The following is a 24,300-nucleotide window of genomic DNA, read 5'->3' on the forward strand; positions in this document are numbered from 1 at the left end:
GCTCCTTGCATGGCTGGCTCCTTCTTATCAGACAGGCCTCAGCTCAAACATATTTCTTCCTGTCCACCCTATGCCTAGCAGGCCACCATTCCTGAGTCACTCGCTATTCTATTTATCCTGCTTTTAATTTCTTCCCAGCCCTGATGACTATTTGTAAGTTCCTGGATATTGATGTCTACTTGTGGTCATCTTTTTCCCCAACCAGAATGTAAGCACCACAAGGTTAGGGGTATAGCAGCTGCTTTGCTTCCTTCCTTAAATTTCCTTAGAGACGGAACCCTGCCTGGTCCCTCACAGAGGCTTTAAAAACATATGATGAATTTACGCTTTCCCTGGGACCTGCAGCCTCAGCTCCCAGAGGGCATTACTTTTATGGAAGAGCATGCTACCGACAACCTGCCCACCATTCTGTGTACCAGGTAGGAAAGGAGAGGTGTTTTCAGAGACCTGAGAAATACTGTCCAATAAGCACCCAAAAGGAGCTGTGAATGCTCTGAAGGCTGCCAAGGCCACCAGGTATGAAACTTATTTGCCAGAAGACCAATTTGGAGGGTATTTCTACAGTTAGATAATATGCAAGGTCATCACTTTAAATGTTACCTGAATCTCCTTATTTTGGTCTTGTTTTGGCTCCTTTCTTACTTGAGATCGAATGGTTGTGATGGTTTATCACCTGTCTCCTCTAGAGAACTTAAGGCCATGAGAGCAGGGATCTAACTATCTTTATACTCCTAGATGTTCAGTGTCTAGGGCTTCTCCCGTGGCTCGGTGGTGAAAGATCTGCCTGCCAATGCAGGAGTCACAGGAGATTTGGGTTCAGTCCCTGGGTTGGGAAGATTCCCTGGAGGAGGAAAAGACAACCCACTCCATTACTCTTGCCTGGGAAATCCCATTGTCAGAGGAACCTGATGTCCATGGAGTCACAAAGAATCAGACATGACTGAGTGACTGAAAACACACACATTCCGTGTCTAGAACCATGCCAAACAAATTATAGGTGCACAAGAAACATTTAATACAAGGACCAATAAATGAGCCAACACTTGGTTGTGTCTGTAGAGAAAGGCAGGTGGAATACCACAATGAAGCCAACGTTTACTGAGTCCCTGCTAAGTCCCAGGCACGTTTCCTGGAATGTATCTTACTTCAGTTATTTACCTGTTAAGTTAGAAGCTTTGGGAGGCCACCTTTTCACTTCAGTTCAGTCACTCAGTCATGTCCAACTTGTTGCAACCCCATGCAGCACACCAGGCTTTCCTGTCCATCACCAACTCCTGGAGTTTACTCAAACTCATGTCCATTGAGTCAGTGATGCTATCCAACCATCTCATCTTCTGTTGTCGCCTTCTCCTCCCACCTTCAATCTTTCCCAGCATCAGGGTCTTTTCAAATGAGTCAGCTCTTTGCATCAGGTGGCCAAAGTATTGGAGTTTCAGCTTTAGCATCAGTCCTTCCAATGAACACTCAGGACTGATCTCCTTTAGGATGGACTGGTTGGATCTCCTTGCAGTCCAAGGAACTCTCAAGAGTCTTCTCCAACACCACAGTTCAAAAGCATCAATTCTTCAGTGCTCAGCTTTCTTTATAGTCCAACTCTCACATCCAAACATGACTATTGGAAAAACCATAGTCTTGACTAGATGGGCCTTTGTTGGCAAAATAACGTCTCTGCTTTTGAATATGTTATCTAGGTTGGTCATAACTTTCCTTCCAAGGAGTAAGCATCTGTTTATTTCATGGCTGCGGTCACCATCTGGAGTGATTTTGGAAGACCCAAAAAATAAAGTCTGACACTGTTTCCACTGTTTCCCCATCTATTTGCCATGAAGTGATGGGACCGGATGCCATGATCTTAGTTTTCTGAATGTTGCACTTTAAGCCAACTTTTTCACTTTCATCCAGAGGCTCTTTAGTTCTTCTTCACTTTCTGCCATAAGGGTGGTGTCATCTGCATATCTGAGGTTATTGATATTTCTCCTAGCAATCTTGATTCCAGCCTGTGCTTCCTCCAGCCCAGCGTTTCTCATGATGTACTCTGCATATAAGTTAAATAAGCAGGGTGACAATATACAGCCTTGACATACTCCTTTTCCTATTTGGAACCAGTCTGTTCCGTGTTGCTAACTGTTGCTTCCTGACCTGCATACAGATTTCTCAAGAGGCAGATCAGGTGGTCTGGTATTCCCATCTCTTGAAGAATTTTCCACAGTTTGTTGTGATCCACATAGTCAACCTTTTAAGGAGTTAAATATATAGAGTGGAAGATGCCTTTCTTCTTTCAGATATCAAAACCACATCTGGCTAGGGAAGTGGTTCTTTAAATGAAGGTTGGGTATCCCTGGATCTTCAGACTTTAATCAGTTCACTGAGGTCTGCACCAGTATCTGATGTGTGCGTGTGCTCCATCATGTCCGACTCTCCCTGATCCCAAGGACTGAGTCTACCAGGCTCCTCTGTCCATGGAATTTTCCAGGCAAGAATACTTGAGCGGGTTGCCATTTCTTGCTCCCGGGAATATTCCTGACTCAGGGATGGAAACTGAGCTCTTGCATCTTCTGCATTGACCTGTGGATTCTTTACAACTGTGCCACTGGGAAGCCTATATCTGATAGTGCTGTATCAAAAAAAATAATAATTTTGTGTGATGCCCAGAGCATGTCTGAGGATCAATAGAAAATTATAACTAAAGCCTTGGCCAGTGCTTCACCCAGAGGATCGTTTCCATTTATCATCTCACTTTGACTTGACCTGAAATGGAGCCAAAAATACAATTTCCAAACAGAAGACTGGAAATGAGTGCAAATGAAGTGAATTTGAAGGAGGCTATTCCCAGCATGCACAGCAAGCTTCACATCAGGCAGTTAGACAGGGAAGAGAAAAATGCAGGCTGGTGCAGTGGCATGTCTGAGATTGGAGCAGGAGATGTTGGAGCAGAATTTGTTTGGGCAATATCTGACTGCCCCAAAACCCCAGCCCTCAGCTCTACACCATCAAGTTCAGCCCATCGCTTAGCGGCACTGGAGAGGTGTGATTATGGAGAAACTGGTGTTCCATACTCTGGTCCAAGACACGTTATTAGGTACACAAAGCAGGGAAGATAGCACTTAAAAGAAAATTCCCGAAAGTTTAATATCAGATAATAGTCTTTTCAGCTGATTCTGTGTGTATATAGGGCCAATTTCAAAGAAAAATAAGCTTCCTTTTATTTTAAAAAACCTGTAAAATAGTAATATCATTACACATACCTCACTCAGTTATTTAAAATTACCTCAAAACTGGTTCTCTCTTGAGGGCTTATCAGGACCCAAGCCTGCTGTGGGAAAGGAAGGAAAGTCTTTACAGGGTACCCTGGAGGGCTTTCCCTGCCTCTCTTCCACACAGATTCTCTACTCAGGCCAGCCTATCATCCTAAAGTATCCACAGGATTGTCAGGAATTTGTTATTGTCAAACCAGTAACAAAGGAGTACTGAGGCCGAAACACTGCAGTGAAACCATGGGCTGGCTTTCAGCCCCAGCTGTGGGAATCTGCCTGCAATGCAGGAAACCTGGGTTCAATCCCTGGGTTTGGAAGATCTCCTGGAGAAGGGAAAGGCTACTCACTCCAGTATTCTGGCCTGGAGAATTCCGTGGATCGTATAGTCCAAGAGGTCGCAAAGAGTTGGACACGACTGAGCGACTTTCTCTCTTCTCTCTGTGATACTAATTGTTGTTGCTGTTTAGTTGCTAAATCATGTCCAACTCTTTGCAACCCCATGGACTATAGCCTGCCAGGCTCCTCTGTCCATGGGATCTCCCAGGCCAGGATACTAGAATGGGTTGCTGTTTCTTACTCCAAGGGATCTTCCCAACCCAGGGACCAAACCCACATCTCCTGCATTGGCAGGCGGATTCTTTACTGCTGAGCCACCTGAGAAGCCCCAGACACTAATTAGCTGTGTGCTCTTGGACGGTTCACTTCATCTCTCTGCATGGTGGAGGGCGGGGCTCTGAACATGGTTGCCTTGTCTCTTCCAGCTCTGGCTATGCATCCGGTTTGATGCAAATTGTCAGGACCAAGGTGATGCCCTGCCCCACTCACAGGCTGCAGCAGCCATTCAGAAAAATACTCTGTGTTCAGGTAGGGGAGGAAATGATTGTTAACCCTTTGCTTCTAAGTTCACCCAAGTGCACCCATCTTTGGCAGGTCTGCAATCATGCCATCTCCCAACTGAGATTTAGAATCAGGGTGTTTACAAATGGGTTCACCTAACCCCCTTCTCTTGAGCAACACTGCTCTCTGACGCTGTCTCTACAGTTTCCACATCTTGGGCTAGATATGGAGGGAGGGAGGAAGGAAACCATGCAACATTTAGCCGTGTTGCTTTTATTTTCTTTACTCTCTGTTAACCTAGGACAGTGCCTCTTGAATTACTGCACTTGGGGTTCCTTCCTCAACAGATGCTAGAGTGGAGCTTAAAAATGGAAGTTCTTGGGCTCCACTCTGGCTTCACTGATTCAGAATTTCAGCAGAGAGTGTGGGAGCCCCCAAATCTGCATTTTAAACTAAGCACTCTAATCTTATGTGGGCTAGACTTTGGGGACCACTGTCCTAGAAGAAGAAAGGCAAACATAACACAGGTCACTCCACTTGCCTACTCTTGCTGCCAACCATGAAGAATCATCATGTTTTTACACCAACATTTATCTCACCTGCTATGTGCTAAGTATGGGCTTCTCAGGTGACTTATTGGTAGAGAATCCACCTGCCAGTGCAGGAGACTGGGTTGGGAAGATCCCCTGGAGAAGGAAACAGCAACCCACTTCAGTCTTCTTGGCTGGAGAATTCCATGGACAGAGGAGCCTGGTGGGCTACAGTCCATGAGGTCGCAAAGAGCTGGACCTGACTTAGTGACTGAGCACGAAAGCACGTTCTATGTACCAGGTACAGTGGGCAGCAAAGGCTCAAAGTACCTGCTCTCTCATAGAGTTTATGGTCTAGCGAGGGGAAACAATGATAAACAAATACAAACATCTAACATGGGAAGCAGTGAGAAAATATATGATGTAAAACCAAGGTTAAGTGCTAGGGAGGTGTGTCTTTTCAGAGAAGGTAGGTAGGAAGGCCTATTTGAAGGATGACATCTGTACAAAGCCTTAAAAGAAGTGAGAAAAAGGATTGTAGGATTGGGAGAACAGTCCAGTAAGAGAGAATGACGATCTTTAACTTGTAGAGGGGAATACAAAGCATTTTTGTGCACATGTAGAATTGTTTTGATGGTTCTAAGAAATAGATTTCAGCGCAACTTGAAGATGGAGGCATGGTCAGCACTGTCCTGAAGTTGAATGGCCTACTTGGGTGGAAAGCTAGCTCTTCACCGCTATCTTACCAGGAATTTTGTGAGGTGGTTCATGGACCCTGCAAAGGTCCCTGAATCAGAGGTCATCTCCCAAATGAAAATTCTATAACGTTTTTCTGTGGGATGGAAACAGGTGGCCTAAAGGCCTGGGAGCATGGGTTGGATTTGCTTTCCTTTCTCAGTAGTTTTTTGTTGTTGTTGGGTGGGGGGTGTCTATCTAGCTTGTGTTGCCTTTAGTCAGGGCTGGAACATACTGTACACACAACATGGTGCCAATGTCATGTATTTCTGGTAATTGCTACCTGCTTGGCTCCTGCAGGATGTTTTGGGCTCCCACTGCATGCTTAGACATGCTATCTGGGTTACAGGTCTATGAGAGGATGAGTTTATAATTAAGGTAGGATGTGGCTTCCAAACCTTTGCTCCTAAAAGAGTGACCTTTGGCTAGCAGTCCCCTGAGAGGGCCACCTTGCTGTTTATAAATAAAGATACACAGCTGAGCATATGTACCATTCTCTCCAGAGGCTTGGATGTAGCAGCTATTTCTTGTCGAACAAACAAGATATGATGACATTTTTAATGGTTTTATCCTAAGATGGCCTTTCTCTTCTTTCTAAATATTGTGCTTTGCAATGCTGTATCTGGAAGAGTGAACACACTCTATTTTTCAGTGCTCATAGTGTTTACTGCCTCTTTGAAACACAGCCTGGTGTGTTCCTGCCATTGCTCATCTAGAATAACAATTGCCTTGTCTGAATGCAAGACAATGGCCAGGTTTCTGTGTTTGTAAGACTGTTTTAATAATACACAAATGCACCTTGAGGAATTTGGGGAGTACAAAGAACTATCTATTAATAGAAGTCTACTGCACTGCAACCATAAGGACTGCTTCTAGGAAAGCAACCACACATCTGAGCGGCCAACTTTTTAAAATATGTCCAGGCCCTCTTAGCCTCTCTATTGTCACAGCAGTCAGAAGAGTCGTTCATGCTACAGATATGGTCAGGCTTCTTTCCCCAAGTTCATATACTTTCATAATTTCCAGTTGGTCTTTGGATCAAGACCAGTTCCATCAGCCACACCACAGAGACACACAGGGTCATAGCATTCACAGCCTCAATCTCCTCCAAACTCCTTCTTGGCCTCTGTGCTCCAGCCTCACTGGCCTTCCTTCAGGACCTCACGTTCACCATGACCCATGACAAGATCTTTCATGGAAGATTCTCTGTCTTATCCTGCCTCATTAAGTTTTACTCATTCACCAGATCTCAGCTCTGACACTTCTCCAAGGAAAGTACCCTGACCGCCCTATGCATTACAAACCCCTCTGAAGCCCTGTCCTGACTCCATGTCCTCTGCATTGCAGCATTTGCCACAATTTATGTTCATTTGATTTGTTTTTCTTCCAACAGGGTTTGAGCCATATCTATTTTTACCACCAGAGAACCCACTGCCTAGCCAATATTTGACATTAAGGATGGAGGTGTTCTTTGTATTTTTAAAACAAGTGAATAAATACATTAATAACTTCTCTTGCAAGGAGGTTCCCTGACTAATGAATTTGCTCCAAACATATTCAAGTTAAGTGACATTCCCATGTATATGATTCAGATAGGGCTTTCATGCACATCTTTGAATTATTTTGCCTCCTCTTTGCTTTTCTTACTGACTGGGCTGTTACAGACACTTGCAAAGGCAAAGCCCTTGGCCATCTCAGCCTATCTCTCCTCCCAGCTCAGTCTGCCAGTGAAGAAACAATGACTCAGAAAACTAATGGGCCAGACTCTCTAATAACGATGATTTCACCACTGTTGATTTCTCTATTAGATTTCTAAAATTGAGTCAAAATGTAGGCACTGCCTTGAGGCACAACTACCAGAGACAAATAATGAATTGAGAAACACAATTCAGAACAACACTGACCAATGTATATTACAGGCAAGCACTGGGAAAGGTGATGGAGGTTGAAAGAATCAAAGAAAGAAAACAAATGGAAGCTTTTTTGATGGGAGTGGGATGAAATGCAAGGAATTCAGGATCTGCAACCAGACTCACTGGTGAGACCTGGACAAACATTCCATCACAGCAAGTGCAGAGACAGTATATTAAGCGGTGACCAGGCACATGCTGTTCAATGTCTTTAGCCTTTTAATAAATATGAAAAGGAGGCATCATTTACTTTCATTTCACAGTAGAAAAAATAGACACTCAGAGGATACATAACTTGAAGTCATGTTTGGAACTCTGGTTTATCAGATTCCAAAGCCAAACTCTTTCCAACTAAATATTGGGTTGGCCAGAAAGTCCGTTTGAATTTTTCTGTAAGCTGTCATGGAAAAACCTGAACACAAACTTTTTGGTCAACCCAGTATTTCATCTCATCGGTCCTCCATCAGTATCTTCACCTACAAAGTGTGGATACGATCAGGCAGGATTATCTCCAGGTGATAGTAATACATGCAGAGTACCTGGAGCCTTATTGGCTTCTACTTAAACATTATTTTCTGTCCTTCCTGTTTCTTACCTGCTGTTGAATTCCTTATGGATTTTTATTAGAAATTCCTGAAATAGGGTTACCACTCCCAGAAAGATGATTTAATAGTCAAAGATTAAAGACAAGTACTTCACAAAGCACCCCTCAATTTCACACCAATGCCACCAAGTTTTACTGGTGCTATATCATTGTTTGACGAGGCACAGGAGGATTAGCCTTTTTCCCGAGACACCAATGTCAGAAGAGAACTTGAACCCAGTCCAGACTACTGGGCCGGAATATTTTCCACCACCACGTTATGTCAAAATGCACAGGGCAGGAGCTGATTTCCAGGCGCTTCCCTAATATGAATCCCATTAATAAAAACAACAGCTAACCCTCCATTTGCACCTGGAAACACATTACTCGCTTTGTATGAATGACCACATTTGCTGAACAAATGCACATTTGGTATGTGAATCATTTTTATCCCCCTTTTGATAGATAACAAAACTTGAGTGATTTTCTCTATATTAGGTAGATAGTTTAGCCAGTACTTGAATAAAACATCAGGAAGCAAATTCATAGCTACTGTGAAGCAGACAAATGCACAATAGAGGTTCACTGAATGTTTAAGAGGACAGCACTGACCTTGAATCTTTTCAGGACAGGCACTTCTCTGCCAGACATCTTGACCAAAAGCAACCTCTTGTCAGCAGCAGGATTTTAGTCTGTCATTTCAAAGGGATCCACAACTGATCAATCGCTTTCTCTCAGAGCTCTTCCCTGGAGCTCTGAAGATATTCGTCAGTCATGGCTGCTGCTTATCACAGACTCAGCTTCTAGCCTCTGATTACTCCTAAGATTCACCTGAGGGATCTTAAAACCCAGGATTCCTGGGGCCAATTTCCATGGAGAATGGGGCGGAGACAGCCCTGTGCCCTTCCACAGCTGATTCTCATACACGGCCAGGGTTAAAACATACTGTTAGAGCTGAGTGCCCGAGCCTTTCTCCTGGTGGAACATAGTTTCTTAAAAGAGGAATGAATCTTTTCTCTTTTTTCAGTTTCCATGTGCTGAGAACAATGCCTGAATATTGTAGGCAGTAGTAGGGAGCAGCTAAGAGCCTGGATGCTAGAGTCAGGCAGTTTGGATGTGAACCCTCATCTACCACATATTAGCTGTGTGGTTTTTGAGTGAGTACTACTATACAATTCAATGCCTCATTCCCTTATCTGTAAAGTGATAACATTCATCAATACTTGTGATGTTTTTGTGAGATTTATGGGAGGAAGTAACTATAAAGTATTTAATGCAAGGTCTGGCACATAACAAACCCACAATCAATGCTAGCTATGCAGATAGGCAAAAAATTCAATCAACATGGAACCGTAATGGCTCTACGTAACAGCTGTGGTAAACGCAGTGGGGATACAAAAAAATAATAAGTCCAAGTCCCTGAATGTTCACAGGCCTTATGCTAGGGGTGTTATCAATAATTTTTTTCACCTTCATGATAATACTTTGACATATTATTAGAAAAGGAAATATATCAGGTAAGTAACTGAAGGTCACAGCAAGTAATTATCAATCTGAGATTGGAACTCAGGTTCATCTGGCTTCAGATCTCACTAAAATTTCATATAAATGGTGATTCATATTCATTCAATCAATAAGCATCTTTGCCATGCTTGCTACATGCTAGAAACTGTTCTAAGTACTGGAGACATAGAAACGAACAAAACAGAGAATGTCTCTGCTTTCGTGTAGTTTATATTCTAGAGCGCAGAAAGACCGGCGACAAATAAATAAATGGATATATAACATGTCAGGTCAAGGTAAGTGCCATGGAGGAAAAGTAAAGCAGGGTACAAGTAACTGAGGGAGTATGTATTTGTGTATATGTGTGTATGTGAGAATTTTTTTTCCCATTTGGCAATATTGTAATCTTATTTTTCTTTTTTTAATTGAAGTACAGTTGATGCACAAAAGTTACAGGTAGACAATATAGTGATTCACAACTTTTAAAGATTATACTCCATTTATAGCTATTATAAAATATTGGGCTTCCCTAGTGGTTCAGACAGTAAAGACTCTGCTTGCAATGTGGGAGACCTGGGTTTGATCCCTGGGTTGGGAAGATCCCCTGGAGGACAGTATGGCAACCCACTCACATATTCTTGCCTGGAAAATTCCCATGGACAGAGGAGCATGGTGGGCTACATCCATGGTGTTGCAAAGATTTGGACACAACTGAGTGACTAAGCACAGCACGGTGTATTGTACAATATATCCTGTGGCTTATTTTATACATAACAGCTTGTACCTCTTAATTTTATACCCCTATCTTGCCCCTGCCCTCTTTCCTTTCCCCACTGATAATCACTAGTTTGTTCTCTATACCTGTGAGTCTGTTTCTTTTATATTTTCACTACTTAGTTGTATTTTTTTCTTTTTTGGATTCTACATATGTCCTGATATCATACAATATTTATCTTTCTCTGTCTGACTTATTTCACTTAGCATAATACCCTCCAAGTTCATTCATGTTGTTGCAAGTAACAAGATTTCACTCCTTTTTATGGCTGAGTAGTATCCAATTGTGTATATACGTACCACATCTTTATCCACTGATCTGTTGATGGATGCTTAGATTTCTTCCATATCTTGGCAACTGTTAATAACGCTGCTATTAACATTGGAGTGAGACTCAGTCGTGTCCGACTCTTTGTGACTCCGTGGACGGGAGCCAATCAGGCTCCTCTGTCCATGGAATTCTCCAGGCAAGAAGAGTGGAATGGGTTGCCATGTCCTTCTCCCAGGGATCTTCCCAACCCAGGGATTGAACCCAGATCTCTCACATTGCAGGCAGATTCTTTACCGTTTGAGCTACCCAGGAAGTCCCTATTTTAGACAGGAAGGCCAATAAATGCTTCTGATAAAGAAACATTTGAGTGATGGACATAATAAGATGTGTTCAGATTCTGGGTAAGTTTTAGGAGTTTAAGTCCGAGGATTTATTGTAGAATTAGAAGGATATGAGACAGAAGGAAATAAAAGACAATTTCAAAGTGCTTGACTTGAGTAACTAGAAGAACGAAATTCTCATTTAGTGAGCTGAAGAAAAATGCTGAACAAAGAGGTTTTTCTTGAGAGGAAATCAGGAGTTCTGTTTTGAGATCTCTGTTGTGCATATGAGTGGAAATATTAGGTAGGCAGATAGACATACAAATCTGTATTTTAGGGAGAAGTTGGAGCTAGAAATATAAACTGAATATAAGAGATTTCAGACCATGAGATCACCTAGGAGCAAGTATAGATTAAGAAGAAGACTGAGCCCCGGGCCCCAATGTTTATAGATTGGGAAGATGATGAGGAACTAGCTGGGGAGTCAGAGAAAGACTAGCCAGTGAGGGAGAGGGAAACAGAGAGAAAGTGTGGCCTTGAGGCCAAGACAAGAAACTCTCTCAAGAAGGAAGCAGCGACTGCGTGGGTCAAAACTAGTGCGAGCTGCAGCAGAGGATGACAGGATTCATGAATGAGAGGGTCACTGGTGACCCTCACAAGAGCTGTTTCGGTGGCGGGATGGAAAGAGCAAACTGGAGGGAAAGACATGGTGACCATGTGGAGGACCCTTTCAAGGCTTTTTTTTTTTTTTTTTCTGGAAAGGGGAGTGGGGAATGAGGCAGCAGCTGAGGGGGATACAGGATCAGGAGATGATTACTTTAAGTGAGATGATTTACAGCATGTCTGTGGACTGCCCCACGGGATCCTGTAGAGAGGAAGGACTTAGAGCAGAGGGAGAGGGGCTGAGTGCAGGGGTGAGGGGCTTGCGTGGGGGTCAGGGGTGGGATTCACACAGGGGAGGACCGGCTGGAGATGAAAGCAGGGACCGTTCATCTGCTGCACGTGAAAATGGAAAACAAACTTGAAATGCAAAGCAGAGTCAAACAATGTAAGGTTCTGTCTCACTTAATCCTTCTAATAACCCCTTCATGTGGTGGAATATTATTTCTGTCTTACAGAGAATCACAATGTGCACTTGGGAAAGATTTTCAATGTAGTTGCGTATTTGTAACAATGAGAAAATGAGTAGTCAGGGAACGCTGTAGGTGGAAGCGGGTTTGATGTGGACCCAAAGAGTGGGCTGGTTTTAAATATGTGAAAGGGGCTGAGACAAGAATTCCAAATACATGTAAGAATTCTATAAACATGTAAAAAGGCACAAAATAGAGCAAAATCCTTTCTTGGCAGGTACTTTGGAACTGAACTGCGTGGATTCTAATCCTAGCTCTTGCACTTAATAGCTGTGTGATCTTGGACAAGATACCTAACTTCTCTGTGCTCTGGTTTCCCCATGTTTAACACACAGGGATCGTAACTGTACCTACTTCATAGGATTGTTGTGAGGAATACATACAGGTAACTGTACCTACATCCATATACACACACAGTGGAACTGTGCCTAGAAAGTAGAGAACACTGCTTGGTTTACTTCTAAAAGTAAAGAGTTTGGGGAAAAAATGTGTATTTTTCCTCTGTGTGTGTGTGTACTTCCAGCAGTCCTGCTTTTGGGTATCATTGGAAGATATTCTGCTGCAAGAACTTTGCAGAACAGGGAGCTCAGCTCGGTGCTCTGTGATGGCCTAGAGTGGTGGGATGCGGGGATGGGTGGGAGGTCCAAGAGTGAGGGGATATATGCACACACACAGCTGATTCACCTCGTTGTACAGCGGAAACTAACATAACGTTGGAAAGCAAGTATACTCCAATTTTTAAAAAGTCAAAAAGAGAAAAGAACCTTCTTCGTCTTGAAGGAGCATTATTGAAAGAAGACAGGTAAGTTCGTTCACTCACTCTGTCATTCAGTCCTTCATTCTAGTAGGATTTCTTGAGCATCTACTCAGTCCAGCTCTGTACTGACCGGGTTGCAGAGACCGAGGACAACTAGGGCAGGGTTCCTGTGCCCAAGCTGCTCCTGGCTAGCAGAAGATAGATGCAGACTTAGACTGCTTCAATATAGCCTGAAGGCTATTCTCATACAGATCTTCAGGAGGAAATATGCAGTGTAAGGGGCAAGAGCACTGAGTTTTTGTTTTGTCTCGTTCAACAGTAATTTATTAACTACCAGCCTTCAAGGATCAAACTGCCTAGAGAAAGAGACCAAAGAGTCACCAGACCCACACAATCCCATGTGATATATGGCTGCTGCTGCTGCTAAGTCGCTTCGGTCGTGTCTGACTCTGTGCAACCCCACAGACAGCAGCCCACCAGGCTCCCCCGTCCCTGGGATTCTCCAGGCAAGAACACTGGAGTGGGTTGCCATTTCCTTCTCCTACTAGGGTTTTATTACTATTACTTAAACTTTTTATTTTGTATTGAAGTATAGCCAAATAGCTTGCCTGGTGGCTCAGACTGTAAAGAATTTGCCTGCCAGTGCAGGAGAACTGGGTTCGATCCTTGGGTCAGGAAGATCCCCTGGAGAAGGGAATGGTAACCCACTCCAATATTCTTGCCTGGAGAATTCCATGGAATAAGGAGCCTGCTAGGCTACAGTTTGTGGAGTCACAAAGAATCGGACACAACTGAGCAACTAATACTTTCATAATCGATTAACACTGTTGTGACAGTTTCAGGTACTCAGCAGAGTGACTCAACCATACATATACCTGTATCCATTGCCCTGCTCCCCACAAACTCCCTTCCCATTCAGGCTGCCACATAACATTGAGCAGAGTTCCCTGAAGAGCACCGAGTTTTGATTCAGATTGTTTGGACCTGAGTCTTGGCTCTGCCACTTTCCTAACTAAGGCTCTGGGCAAGGTGGTGAGCATCAGTGTCCTTATCTGTAAAATGGAGATGATGGCGTCTAACACAAGAGGTTGTGTGAGGGGCCAGTGTGATTATACAGCCATGGCCCCCAGCACACAGCCAAAGATCCACAGGCTTTGTGGTGCTATGGCTGCTTCTCTCTAATTTCCTCTTCTCATTGTTATTGTGGTTTATATGACTCATAAAAACACTTCTGTCTTCGGACTTGTTGAGGAAGTCTTCCTAGAAAGATGTGACTCAAACTGAGTTTTAAAGGATGGATGGGGTTTGCAGCATGAAATGATGACCAGGCAACTCAGGGAAAGGATACCATCTCTGGCTCAGCACATCACCCTTTGGATAAAGAAAGCATCTGCACCAATTTGTAAGATAATCCAAATAAAAGCTCTTCATGTCAGGTACCAAATCAGGTCCACTGGAGAATATTAGGCAAGTTTCCTCATACCTTCCTGGCTCTCTCATTCTGTGGGTCTCCTATGCCCCTCTGTCCTGTCTGGAATGATTTCCTTTTGATTGGAATTGGAATTTTGTTCCTCTGCTCCTGAAACCATTCTGCTGTATGAATCCTTCCCTATCAGGAGGAGGGAGTTATGTGCTCACTTGATGGATTCACAGAGAAGGGAATACAATCCAAGTGCCTTCTCAAAACCCTACCTGTACTCTTATATCAGCTCTATTTAGTTGTCCTTTTTTTCTGGATCTGTCTTCTTATTTCAAGTTACAGTATTACTAGAATATGGTAATAAAAGCTGATCCCTCAAATATGGCCACCAAAAATGCCCCAATCCACAGTGTTTTAAACAACTCCCCAATCCAGCAATGCTGGATGTTCCCCAATCCAGCATTCACATAAAAGGTAATGTTTTGCAGAATATTGTCCCCATGTTTTTAAGATTTATCTATACAACAGTATTGGTATTTGTAATCTTCTTCAATAAAAATTGAGCACCTATTATGTACTTGGTATTGTTCTAGTGATGAGGTTAAAACAGAGAGCAGAATTACATAAGAGTCTTGCTCTTGACGCTTTCAATCCAGTAAGGAAACAGATTCTAACAAATCAGTTGTATCAGTCTATTCATAATGGTAAGCTAGGATAGGTGCTCTGAAGGAAAGAAACCCAGTTCTTTAAGAGCTATGATCGGAGACTTCTCTGGTGGTCTAGTGGCTAAGACTCCACACTCCCAATGCAGCGGGCCTGGGTACAGTCCCTGGTCAGGGAACTAGATCCCACATGCTTCAGTGATGATCGAGGATCCCACATGCTGCCACTAACACCCAGCAGAGCCAAATAAGTAAATACGTTTTTTTAAAAAGAGCTAAGATCAGCTGAGGGTCAAGAATGGCTTCTCAGCTTCAGTTGAGAATCGACGCCTTGAATTAAAGAATGGGGCAGAGGGGAGAGAGAACCATCCCCCAAATCTGTGGTCAGAGGGAGAATATGGAGACAGACAGCTTATGGCTGGAGAGCCGACAAGAAGGCGTGTTTGGGATCACTCAGGAAAGTCAGGCAGGAGTCAGAATATGCAGGACCTAAAGGCCTGGGGAGGTCATCGACAGGTTAAGTGCAAGTGTGTTTGTGTTTGAGGTGGTGGGGTGGAATCATGTTTCAAAAAAGAATTTTGACTTCAATATATGGACCAACTCTCTATATGATGGATGAAAAACAGGCTTGAGGGATGAGAATGAGAAAGTGAAGGAAAAAGGAACTAACATTTATCGACTACATATTATAGATTTACCCTATCTACAATGTGTTGCTGTATATAATGTGTTTAGGTAACGCCTTGGATGCAGTAAACAGAAGTACAGGCTGGCTACCGTTATCATCACACTGTGTGTGGCATTCTGAATGTATTTCCTTGCATGTTTTACAAACGAGGGAACTTAGGATAAGAGAAAGCACTTCCCCGGGGACTCACTGGTAAAGAACCTGCCTGCCAATGCAGGAGATGCAGGCTTGATCCCTGGGTCAGGAAGATCCCCTGGAGAAGGAAATGGCAACCCACTCCAGTATTGTTGCCTGGGAAATCCCATGGACAGAGAAGCTTGGCAGGCTGTAGTCCATGGGGTTGCAAAAGAGCCAGACATGTCTTAGCAACTAAACAACAGGCTAAGAGAGGTAAAGGAACTACCCAACATCACCCACTTGGCAAGTGGTAGAGCTAGGACTCTGCCCAGGATCTTCCTATGTTGAGAGAACAAAGTCAAGGCAAAGCTGGGAGGATAATACTAATCGTCTCAGTAGGATGGTTCCATCCCTGAAGCAGCCCAGGTATTGTTAATGCTCTTAAAGTTGTTCTAGAATTACTCTTAAGGGGATTGTCTAGATTTATTTGACTTTCACAGGGATAGACACAAGTTAATCATTACTGTCTTTTTCAATTAAATAAATGTTCCCAGTCAGAATAGACTATAGAGTAACAGGATTGCTAACAATGTAGAAACATAAACTCAGATTCATTCTGACATCTTTTTCTCCTCAAACTCTAAATAAGTGTAACAAGTTTCTAGTGACACTGTGATGCTTTGGGGGAAACCACTTTATTGCTTGAGAGAGTATGATAACAGAGACTTGAATATCTAAGAAGGCACATAGGGTGAAGGACTAAAAAATGGAGGGCATTTATCATGTAGTAAGTTTTATGAATAACTTTAATTATCACACTTAATTTTTAACATCCTGGTAGCTGTTGTTGTTTAGTCGCTAAGTTGTGTCCAACTCTTTTGCAACCCTGGGGACTACAGCCTGCCAGGCTCCTCTGTCCATGGGATTGCTAAGATAAGAATATTGGAGCGGGTTGCCATTTCTTTCTCCAGGGGATCTTCCCAATCCAGGGATTGAACCCATGTCTTCTGAATTGGCAGGTGGATTCTTTACCACTGATCTACCTGGCAAGTCCAATATCCTGGAAGTAGGTCTCTTTAGTTCCATTCTAGAGATGAAACTGGGCATAAAGCAATTAAGGGACTTGTCTTTGGCCTCTTGATATTTAACTCCTGCCTTTTCTACTCTGCCCCAGAGCCTTATTCATGATTTTAATGTTTGGCAGAGGCTATTCCCTTTGACCATCATCTTTAATACGTTTACAAGAAATTTATAGTCTTTCTCCCCACCCCCATACACACACTTAAATCTGATGATAGCTGGTGATTCAGAGATTGTTTGCTTTGACATGAATAAAATGAGGTTTCCATTTTGATGGAATTAATCAGTTAAATTTGACATAAAAAACAGTTCAAGAAAGTTCTCATGGTGGTGGTGTTCTGTCTGCCCAAGGTACGGTCTTTAGTCTGATTCATAAACAAAACACCAACTGAATAGACAAAGTGTTGGAGTTCTCAAAGTTTAAGCTGGGAGGAGAGGCAGGGCACCAATCAGAAATCACTGAGGCAGCTTCCTATATGAGTTTAAGTCTTCTGTGTTTGGAAAGTTCCCCTCATGGAGATTTCTATCCACGCTACTCTTTGTCTATCCCCAGTATATATAGGGACTTGCTACGTTTCTATGAGGGAAGAGAGACTTCTTAGTGGGCCATCTCCTTTAGCCACCAATAACATTTTAAAGTAAATATGCAAATTAAAACCAAAAATCTATGAATTATCAATGCCTATGGAAAATACTACCCTCAGTTTCAGTTCCAAACTTCTACTCCTATTTCCTGAGAATACTGATTAAAAAGCATCTTTATGGTATAATACACACTTCTCTTATTTTACATACACAGCCCCTAGTCCAAGGCTCTTCCTGTGAGGATGAGAAACGAGGATGGGTTTTCAGAACAGGCTGCTTACCGGCTCACTTCCAGAAGAGTGTGTCTAGACCTGAGGCAGAGTTGTTGTTCCTCACCAACCTTAACCCTCTATCAAGGACTGCTTGTAGGACAACACCTACAGCTGAAAACAGCCAGTCTGTTGACTGGCTGAAAACAGCTGAAAACACTGACTTTTCTTGAAATTGCTCTTTTCCTAGGATGTATCAGATCAAAAGAAACAGGCAAATCACACAGAGAAGATGCAAGACCAGCTACTGACTCTAGAAATGTTGAAAGCTGCAGTGCTTAGTTGACGGGGAATTGCCAGTATGTTTACAAGGCATTGCACACGTGCACGTAGAAAGTCCCCCTGACGTAGGCATAGCACGCTAGGTTAGAGGGTGCAGAGAAGGTCCCCCAAAGGACCAGGAACTGTTTGTACAAGACTCAGCTCACCCTTGCCTTAAGGCATCAACTTAGGACCCCACAGACCACATTGCCAGCAAGCACTGAAACTCGGCTGCGATCTTCCTGCCCTGCACCCCAAGTACAGACTCTGAGCAAATCAACCCAACAACCAACCGATGCTCCATCGTCATACAGTAATAAGCCCATTCTATTTTGCTAATTGCTTTCTTGGGCATACACCAAGTTATTAAAAGGACAGTGACAAAACAAGAGAGCTTGGATAAATGTATGTGGCGGCACCTACAGCAATTTGTTTTCCCCTTAACGTTAGTTCCAGTTACTTGTTTGCATGTGAAAGAGAACAAGGAGAATTGGCAAAACATTTCTAAATTATTTTCTACTCAGCTGCATCAGTGCTGAGACCACCTTTGCAATTGTTATCCTGCTCTTCAGAAAAGACTTTCCTCGTAGAAAACAGACTGATTTTAGAAGCAGATCTGAGTCTGTGAGATAGATGCTTTTGCCAGGCACGAGAGTCTTCTAGGAGCTGCAGAAGGCAGTCTCGGTAGAGCCTGTGGGAAGTCAGACACCAGCCCACTTTTTCCCACCCACCCAGACACTCTCCCTCTCTGGTCTGTACCTTCCGTGTGGCAGCTGGAAGAGAGGATGGTGTTCGGAGGTCTGAAGATGTAAGGCAGGTAACGAGAGAAGCATTTCATCTTCCAAAAAAGAAGGCAAAAGAAAAAAAAATCTAAATAAAAAAACAGTCTCCTGAATCCATCAGGATTCTCTCGGCCTTTAAAGCTGGCTACATCACCCACATGTTTATGGAGGCTCTCTCCCCGTGTTGCAGAGCTGGGGAGCCTGAGGAATAACTGAAGCTGGGTCCCATGTTGCCATCAGCGCCAGGGAGCACTGCCTTACATTTCTGCATGCAGCTCAAACTCAGAAGCCCCTAAGCAAGCCGCGATATAGCCTCTTCATTGGCTGCAGCTCCTCCAAGCAGGATTTGCTGAGTAAGTCAGTCTTGCCTGTAAACACACGCTGAAATGCCCTGCCTGAAACCTCTCTCTTTTCCCGTGTGGTCAGTTTCTCTTAGCAAGAGAAATCCAGCAGGATATGGGAGGCGTGAGGATAAGTGACCATCTCTTATTTAGCTGAAAGATCAGATGAAACAAAGACAGCATAGTGTTCCGCCCTGGAGAGAGATGACTGTTAAAAGGAGCCACCCGTAAAGCCATGGGTCTCAGGAATATTAAAGTACAGTGCAATGAAATGGGTCTCTGTCCTTGCTTAATCTAGATTGAGTTCTAGTTTTTTAATACGAAACCCAGACAATAGGACCATTTATCATTTAGGTGAAGCCAAAAGCTGGGTTGAGTAGCCGGTGACAGAGGGCTAACACAGACAGATTCTGTGCTCCATTACGGCTGTTTTTTCCTGCCAGCACTCACGCCGAGGCAGTAACTTGGTTCTGAGTTATTTGCTGTACAAATTTAAAGCCACAACACAAGAATAGAGGCTAAACCCAAGGGAAATGGCCTTTCACCAGCCCGTGTGCTCTGACGGCATACGAAAATCTGGAACGAGGAAGTTGATGCAAGGATTACACAACTTTACCAAAACTTTCACTGAGATTGCAGAGACAGAGAGATAGAGAATATTAAAGGAAAGGACCAATTGCCAAAACAAATGATTTAGATTTGGGAGTTGGTTTGGTTACAACCCAGGAAATAGTAATAATTTTGGAAATCTTACTGCTGGAAGGTAAGCACAAGACATCATCATTGGGATTTATAAGTTCGGTCAAATACACTATTGAGTATGATTAAGAGAAACAGGGGAATATTTTCTGTGCTGTATTCAGAGGCACAGGAAATGATTTAAATGGCCCATAAAGGAAAACCAGTATTCCCCTGAGTGAAAATTTTAAAAATAAGATTTAATATAAAAGTTTGCCTTGAAATCTGATAGGATAATTTTTGAGCCTTTATGGGCTCTCCTCTGTATGAAAATATTTAATTTAGCATTGGAGAAATGTGCTGGTCTGCCCACAAGAGCAAAGACTTAGAGCTGTAAGTAAGTATAGAGCCAGTGCAGGCCAGGATGTAAGTTCGCTCTTCCACCAACATGCTCTCGCCCTGGTTTCTGGACCACTGCAGCATGATGACAAACTACTGCTGAGGATGGAACATTAACCCTTTGATAATCATGTTATCGATCACTTCCTTAGACCTAGAGACCTGGCAAGGTTGGGCCATCCCAAATAAGGTGCTGTTTAGACAATGCCTAAATGGTATGGATTAGTTGTGTAGATAATCTCAAACCCACAACAGATGAGCAAATCCGGAGGCATCTTCCTGATAGATACAGAACATCTAATCCCTGATCAGTAATGAGTCAAATGGAAGGAGGCTTTGGGACCAACCTGACCTGAGTTTGAATCCCAGTGCATGCACTTATTGGCTGGGAAGATATAAACACAGCTTTAACACTTGTTAGCCTCAGTTTCTGCATCCATAAAATGGGAACAACAAGGTTTTCCTCCCACTTTCTTGAATGAAAGGAGATGATAAGCATGTGATGCACCCTGTTTATTATAGACACTTGCCAAACTGTCACTGCCAAGGCTGTTCTTACTGCTCTCGTCAGCTTTCTCTGAGCTCCTACGGCCACAAACACTGTCAGAGTAATGAAAGAGTGGGTGTGGTTAAGAGAGTGGTGCTGCCATTACACCACTTGGGCTTAAGCCAGTCTTTTATATTGACTTACTGTGTGATCCTGGGCAACATACTTAACGTCTCTAAGACTCTTGAGAGTCTCTTAGATGGCAAGGAGATCCAACCAGTCAATCCTGATGGAAATTAACCCTGAATATTCATTGGAAGGACTGATGCTGAAGCTGAAGCTCCAGTACTTTGGCCACCTGATGTGAAGAGCTGACTCACTGGAATGGACCCTGATGCTGGGAAAGATTAAGGGCAGGAGGAGAAGGGGGTGACACAGGATGAGATGGTTGGATGGCATCATTGCCTCAATGGACATGAGTTTGAGCAAACTGTGGGAGATAGTGAGGGACAGGGAAGCCTGGTGTACCGTAGTCCATGGAGTCACAAGGAGTCAGACACGACTGAGCAACTAAACAACAACAATAGCAAGTCTCATTACAAAGGTAATAAGGATAGTAATAGAATAATAATAGAATGTTACAGGATAGCATGAGGGCTAAGTAGGAAGGCTTATAGAAGGGTTAAACACAGTGCCTAGAATTTTGTAAGTGCTTCATAAGTTTAATTGCTATTGTCTATAACAGTAATATCAGCCCTTAATCACAGTATCTTATGGCATTTACTTACCTGTCTTATCTAAACAATGAAACTGTAAATTTCTCAGGGGAGATATCAATGTCTAATTCATCTTTGTACTCTTAGTGCCTCACCCATTGTCTGAATGAAGTAGGTACTCAATCAGTATTAGTTGAATGAATAAGCTAATGAATGAGTGAATGAATCCACATATATGGGAGAAAGCTTCTGAAGGATATTTTATAATTTTTGTGGAGTTCCCTCCACAAATGAAGTGAATTTGAGTCCATCATAAAACTGGAATATATTATTTAAGCAAAGAGATTATGGAATGCATGAAGAGACATGCTTCAACTTTGCATATTTCAGTCTTAGATATACACAGTAGGCATTTAGTAAATACCTTGGGAGTCACTGGTAGACCTTCAATAAGTACTTCCTGGGTGAAAAAATACTCACTGACGGTGCTGCCCATAATTATCCTTAAAGAACTAAATAAAGAATGAACATTAACTGGACACAAGGCGCTCGCATCCAGTCAGTACCTCATAACCTCGGCTATAAATGTCTTCTCCAGTCCCAGTTTAAAATGACTGATTTAGTGCCAGGCCTAGGGACCTTACATACCCATCTGCAGAATGGGCAAGGAACAGGAAAACCAGATTTGAAGTTTCCTCGGAAAGGTGATTCCCAGGTGGGTGGTTTGTACTGCACTATTCGAACTATTCAATGTGCTTTTGTGTCTTTCTCCCTTTGATTCTCTGAACAACTCCATTTTATGGAAGAAAAAAAAGGCTGAGAGGATATAATAATTTATCCAAAGACAAACAGACCCTGATCCCCATGCCCCGCCAAACCAGGAGACCCAGTGTTTCTGCATCACAATCACTTGATGATCTTGTGAAGATCACAGTAGCTCTCAAGCCTATTGATTCAGACTCTCTGAGGATAGGCAAGGAGTATTTAGCAGTCCATGTGATTCTTATTTAAAATTTGAGAACCTCTGGAGTAAGGTATTTCATTTCATGCTTTGACTTGAAGGGTCAGGGTAACAGCTCAAGTTTTTCAAACATCATTCTCATAAATTATTTGTCATATCACTTTTGCCCAACAATTAGTTCTACTCGACTTTATATCAGTCATCAGACTGAGTGATGGGGATACAGGATATAAGACATCATCCTTGCTCTAATGAAGTATGTTTTCCCTAAAAAAGAACTAATAAACTATCATATACAGCATTATAGAGGTGACAGCAGGTAGAGGTTCTGAAAAGTTTATTTGGGATTATGGAGCCCCAAAGGTCAACGTTAAAGATCCATGCTTTTTTTCAAGGTCATTCAGGATCACCCAGGCCACTCAAGTTCATCCAGAATCTCCCAGGGTCACCTCACATCACTCAAGGTCACCCAGTGCCACCCAGAGTCACTTAGAGCCACACAGGTTTATCCAGGGTCATCCAAGGCCACCCAGTGCCAGGCAGTTTTGGTCAACCTACCATGTTGATCTTTACATTCTGAGTGTCTAGTCCACTGGCAAAGGACAGACTGGCTTCCATCTCTGATATTTGTCCAAGTGTGGTCAGCAACCTAGTATGAGGAATGATGATACTATGGTATTTGCCCATAAAGAGATCCATAATTTGCATTAGGTATTACTTATGAAAGGTTCCCATTAAAAGGAAATGATCTTACTGGAAACCCAGAAAATAAAGAGTTAGCAGTCATTTATTCCATAAGTTCAACTAGACTCTGATGTGCCTCATGTCATCACAGATCAGAGCACAGCTGCCAGGAGAGGATGGAATCTTTCTATGGTGAAGGGAGGCTCCAAGGCAGTGGGAGAGGTGCCTGAAGGGAGGGCCCATGAGCAGAGAGAAAGGGAAATGAGAAGCCTAGAAGGAGGGAAAGATAAAGGTGACCCATTTTAGGTGCCATGCGAGAAGGGCCTGGAGTCTGGCCCAGGGACAACAAATGCCCCAGATGACTTCCAAATGCCAGGTTCCGACATCAAATGGCCGAAAAAAAAAAAAAGTAATTGGGAGACTGTTGAGTGCTGTACTATGGATCAGGCTGTTCCAAGCTTTCTTTAAACTGAACTCATGGGAGCTCAACAAGCAACTTTGTCCTGCAAAGTCCCAACTGGAAATTTTGCCTTGGGGTCAGTGGAGCTGGGGGTCTCTAAGCAATCTATTCCCATTAGTGCCAGTTCTGTCGCCTTCTCTCACTGAAGCCCAACTCCTATGGGAAAGCTACCCTGATCAGTCTCTTTTAGCATGTTTTTACAACCTCCTTTGGGAACGTTGCATTATCATGGTCTTTCATTTTGCTAAGAAAATTAAATTCTGGGCGGGGCTATGTAAGAGAGAAAATTAGCTTATTTAAGATCAGTCAGGCTAAGTTTGCCCAGGTTTTTACTCTCAAGTTAAAGCAGAGCAAATTCCTGTTCATTCATCAAATCCTTAAATATCACATCAGAGAGACGTTTCTTAATGCCTCAGACAGGGTCAAATCCATCTGCTACTGGCTCTCAAATACCATCCTCCCCTTTAAAAACATGCATGTATTACTGATCCTATTTGTCCAGCATCTATATATGCCAGGCATTGTACATGGTGCTAAGAAGTCAGTAGACAGATAAAAATACCTGCTTTCTTCTTTGAGTATCATCATTGCTCCTAACATAAAGAGCTATGGTGAGGATAAAATGAGGTAACTCATGAAAGTGCTTAGAATTCTACCTGGTCCAAAGTAAAAGCTATTCAACTACTTCTATAATTGCTATGAAGTGTCTATCTCCCTTGCCAGTCTCTAAGTGAGAGGAGGGTAGGACCTTCACTTTTCTTTGCTGAATCCTGACTATGAAGTTCACTGCCTGGCCCATAATAGGAATTCAGGAAATATATGCAGGACTGAATTGAGTTGAACCAAACACGGGGAATTTTAACGTAACTGCCATCATCCTCTCCACTCTCTCCAGTCAGTGCCTGAATTTTATAACCTGGTACATTCTGATCTGCAAGGAAGAGGAACCTCTTTTTGGTTAGTTCATTCATCCACTGATACAAGTTAATATTTTTAGCAGCTATTAAATTCTAGGCACACCTCTAAATGTTGGAGATGCAGCAGTGAATAATGTATTAAGGTTTAGCTCATTGAGTTTATATTTTAGAAGAACGAGAGAGACAATA

The 24,300-nt window shown here is 42.9% G+C and overlaps 1 protein-coding gene across 6 annotated transcripts in view; it reads right to left on the reverse strand.

Annotated features, from left to right (window-relative positions):
• PPP2R2B (protein phosphatase 2 regulatory subunit Bbeta) overlaps window positions 1-24,300 on the reverse strand; it is a 509,042-nt gene that overhangs the window by 453,929 nt on the left and 30,813 nt on the right. Inside the window, exon 1 of one of the 6 annotated variants that reach the window (XM_061423889.1) lies at window positions 18,446-19,010. The exons of 3 other annotated variants lie outside the window; for them this stretch is intronic. In XM_061423889.1, the coding sequence (XP_061279873.1) occupies window positions 18,446-18,519 (74 nt within the window). In that variant the 5' untranslated portion in view covers window positions 18,520-19,010. Of the gene's footprint in view, window positions 1-18,445; window positions 19,011-24,300 lie in introns of those variants that run through there. 2 more of the 6 variants (XM_061423886.1, XM_061423895.1) reach the window with 2 other exon arrangements.

This window comes from Bos javanicus, chromosome 7 (assembly GCF_032452875.1).
Source record: "Bos javanicus breed banteng chromosome 7, ARS-OSU_banteng_1.0, whole genome shotgun sequence".
Classification (NCBI taxonomy): Eukaryota; Metazoa; Chordata; class Mammalia; order Artiodactyla; family Bovidae; genus Bos; species Bos javanicus.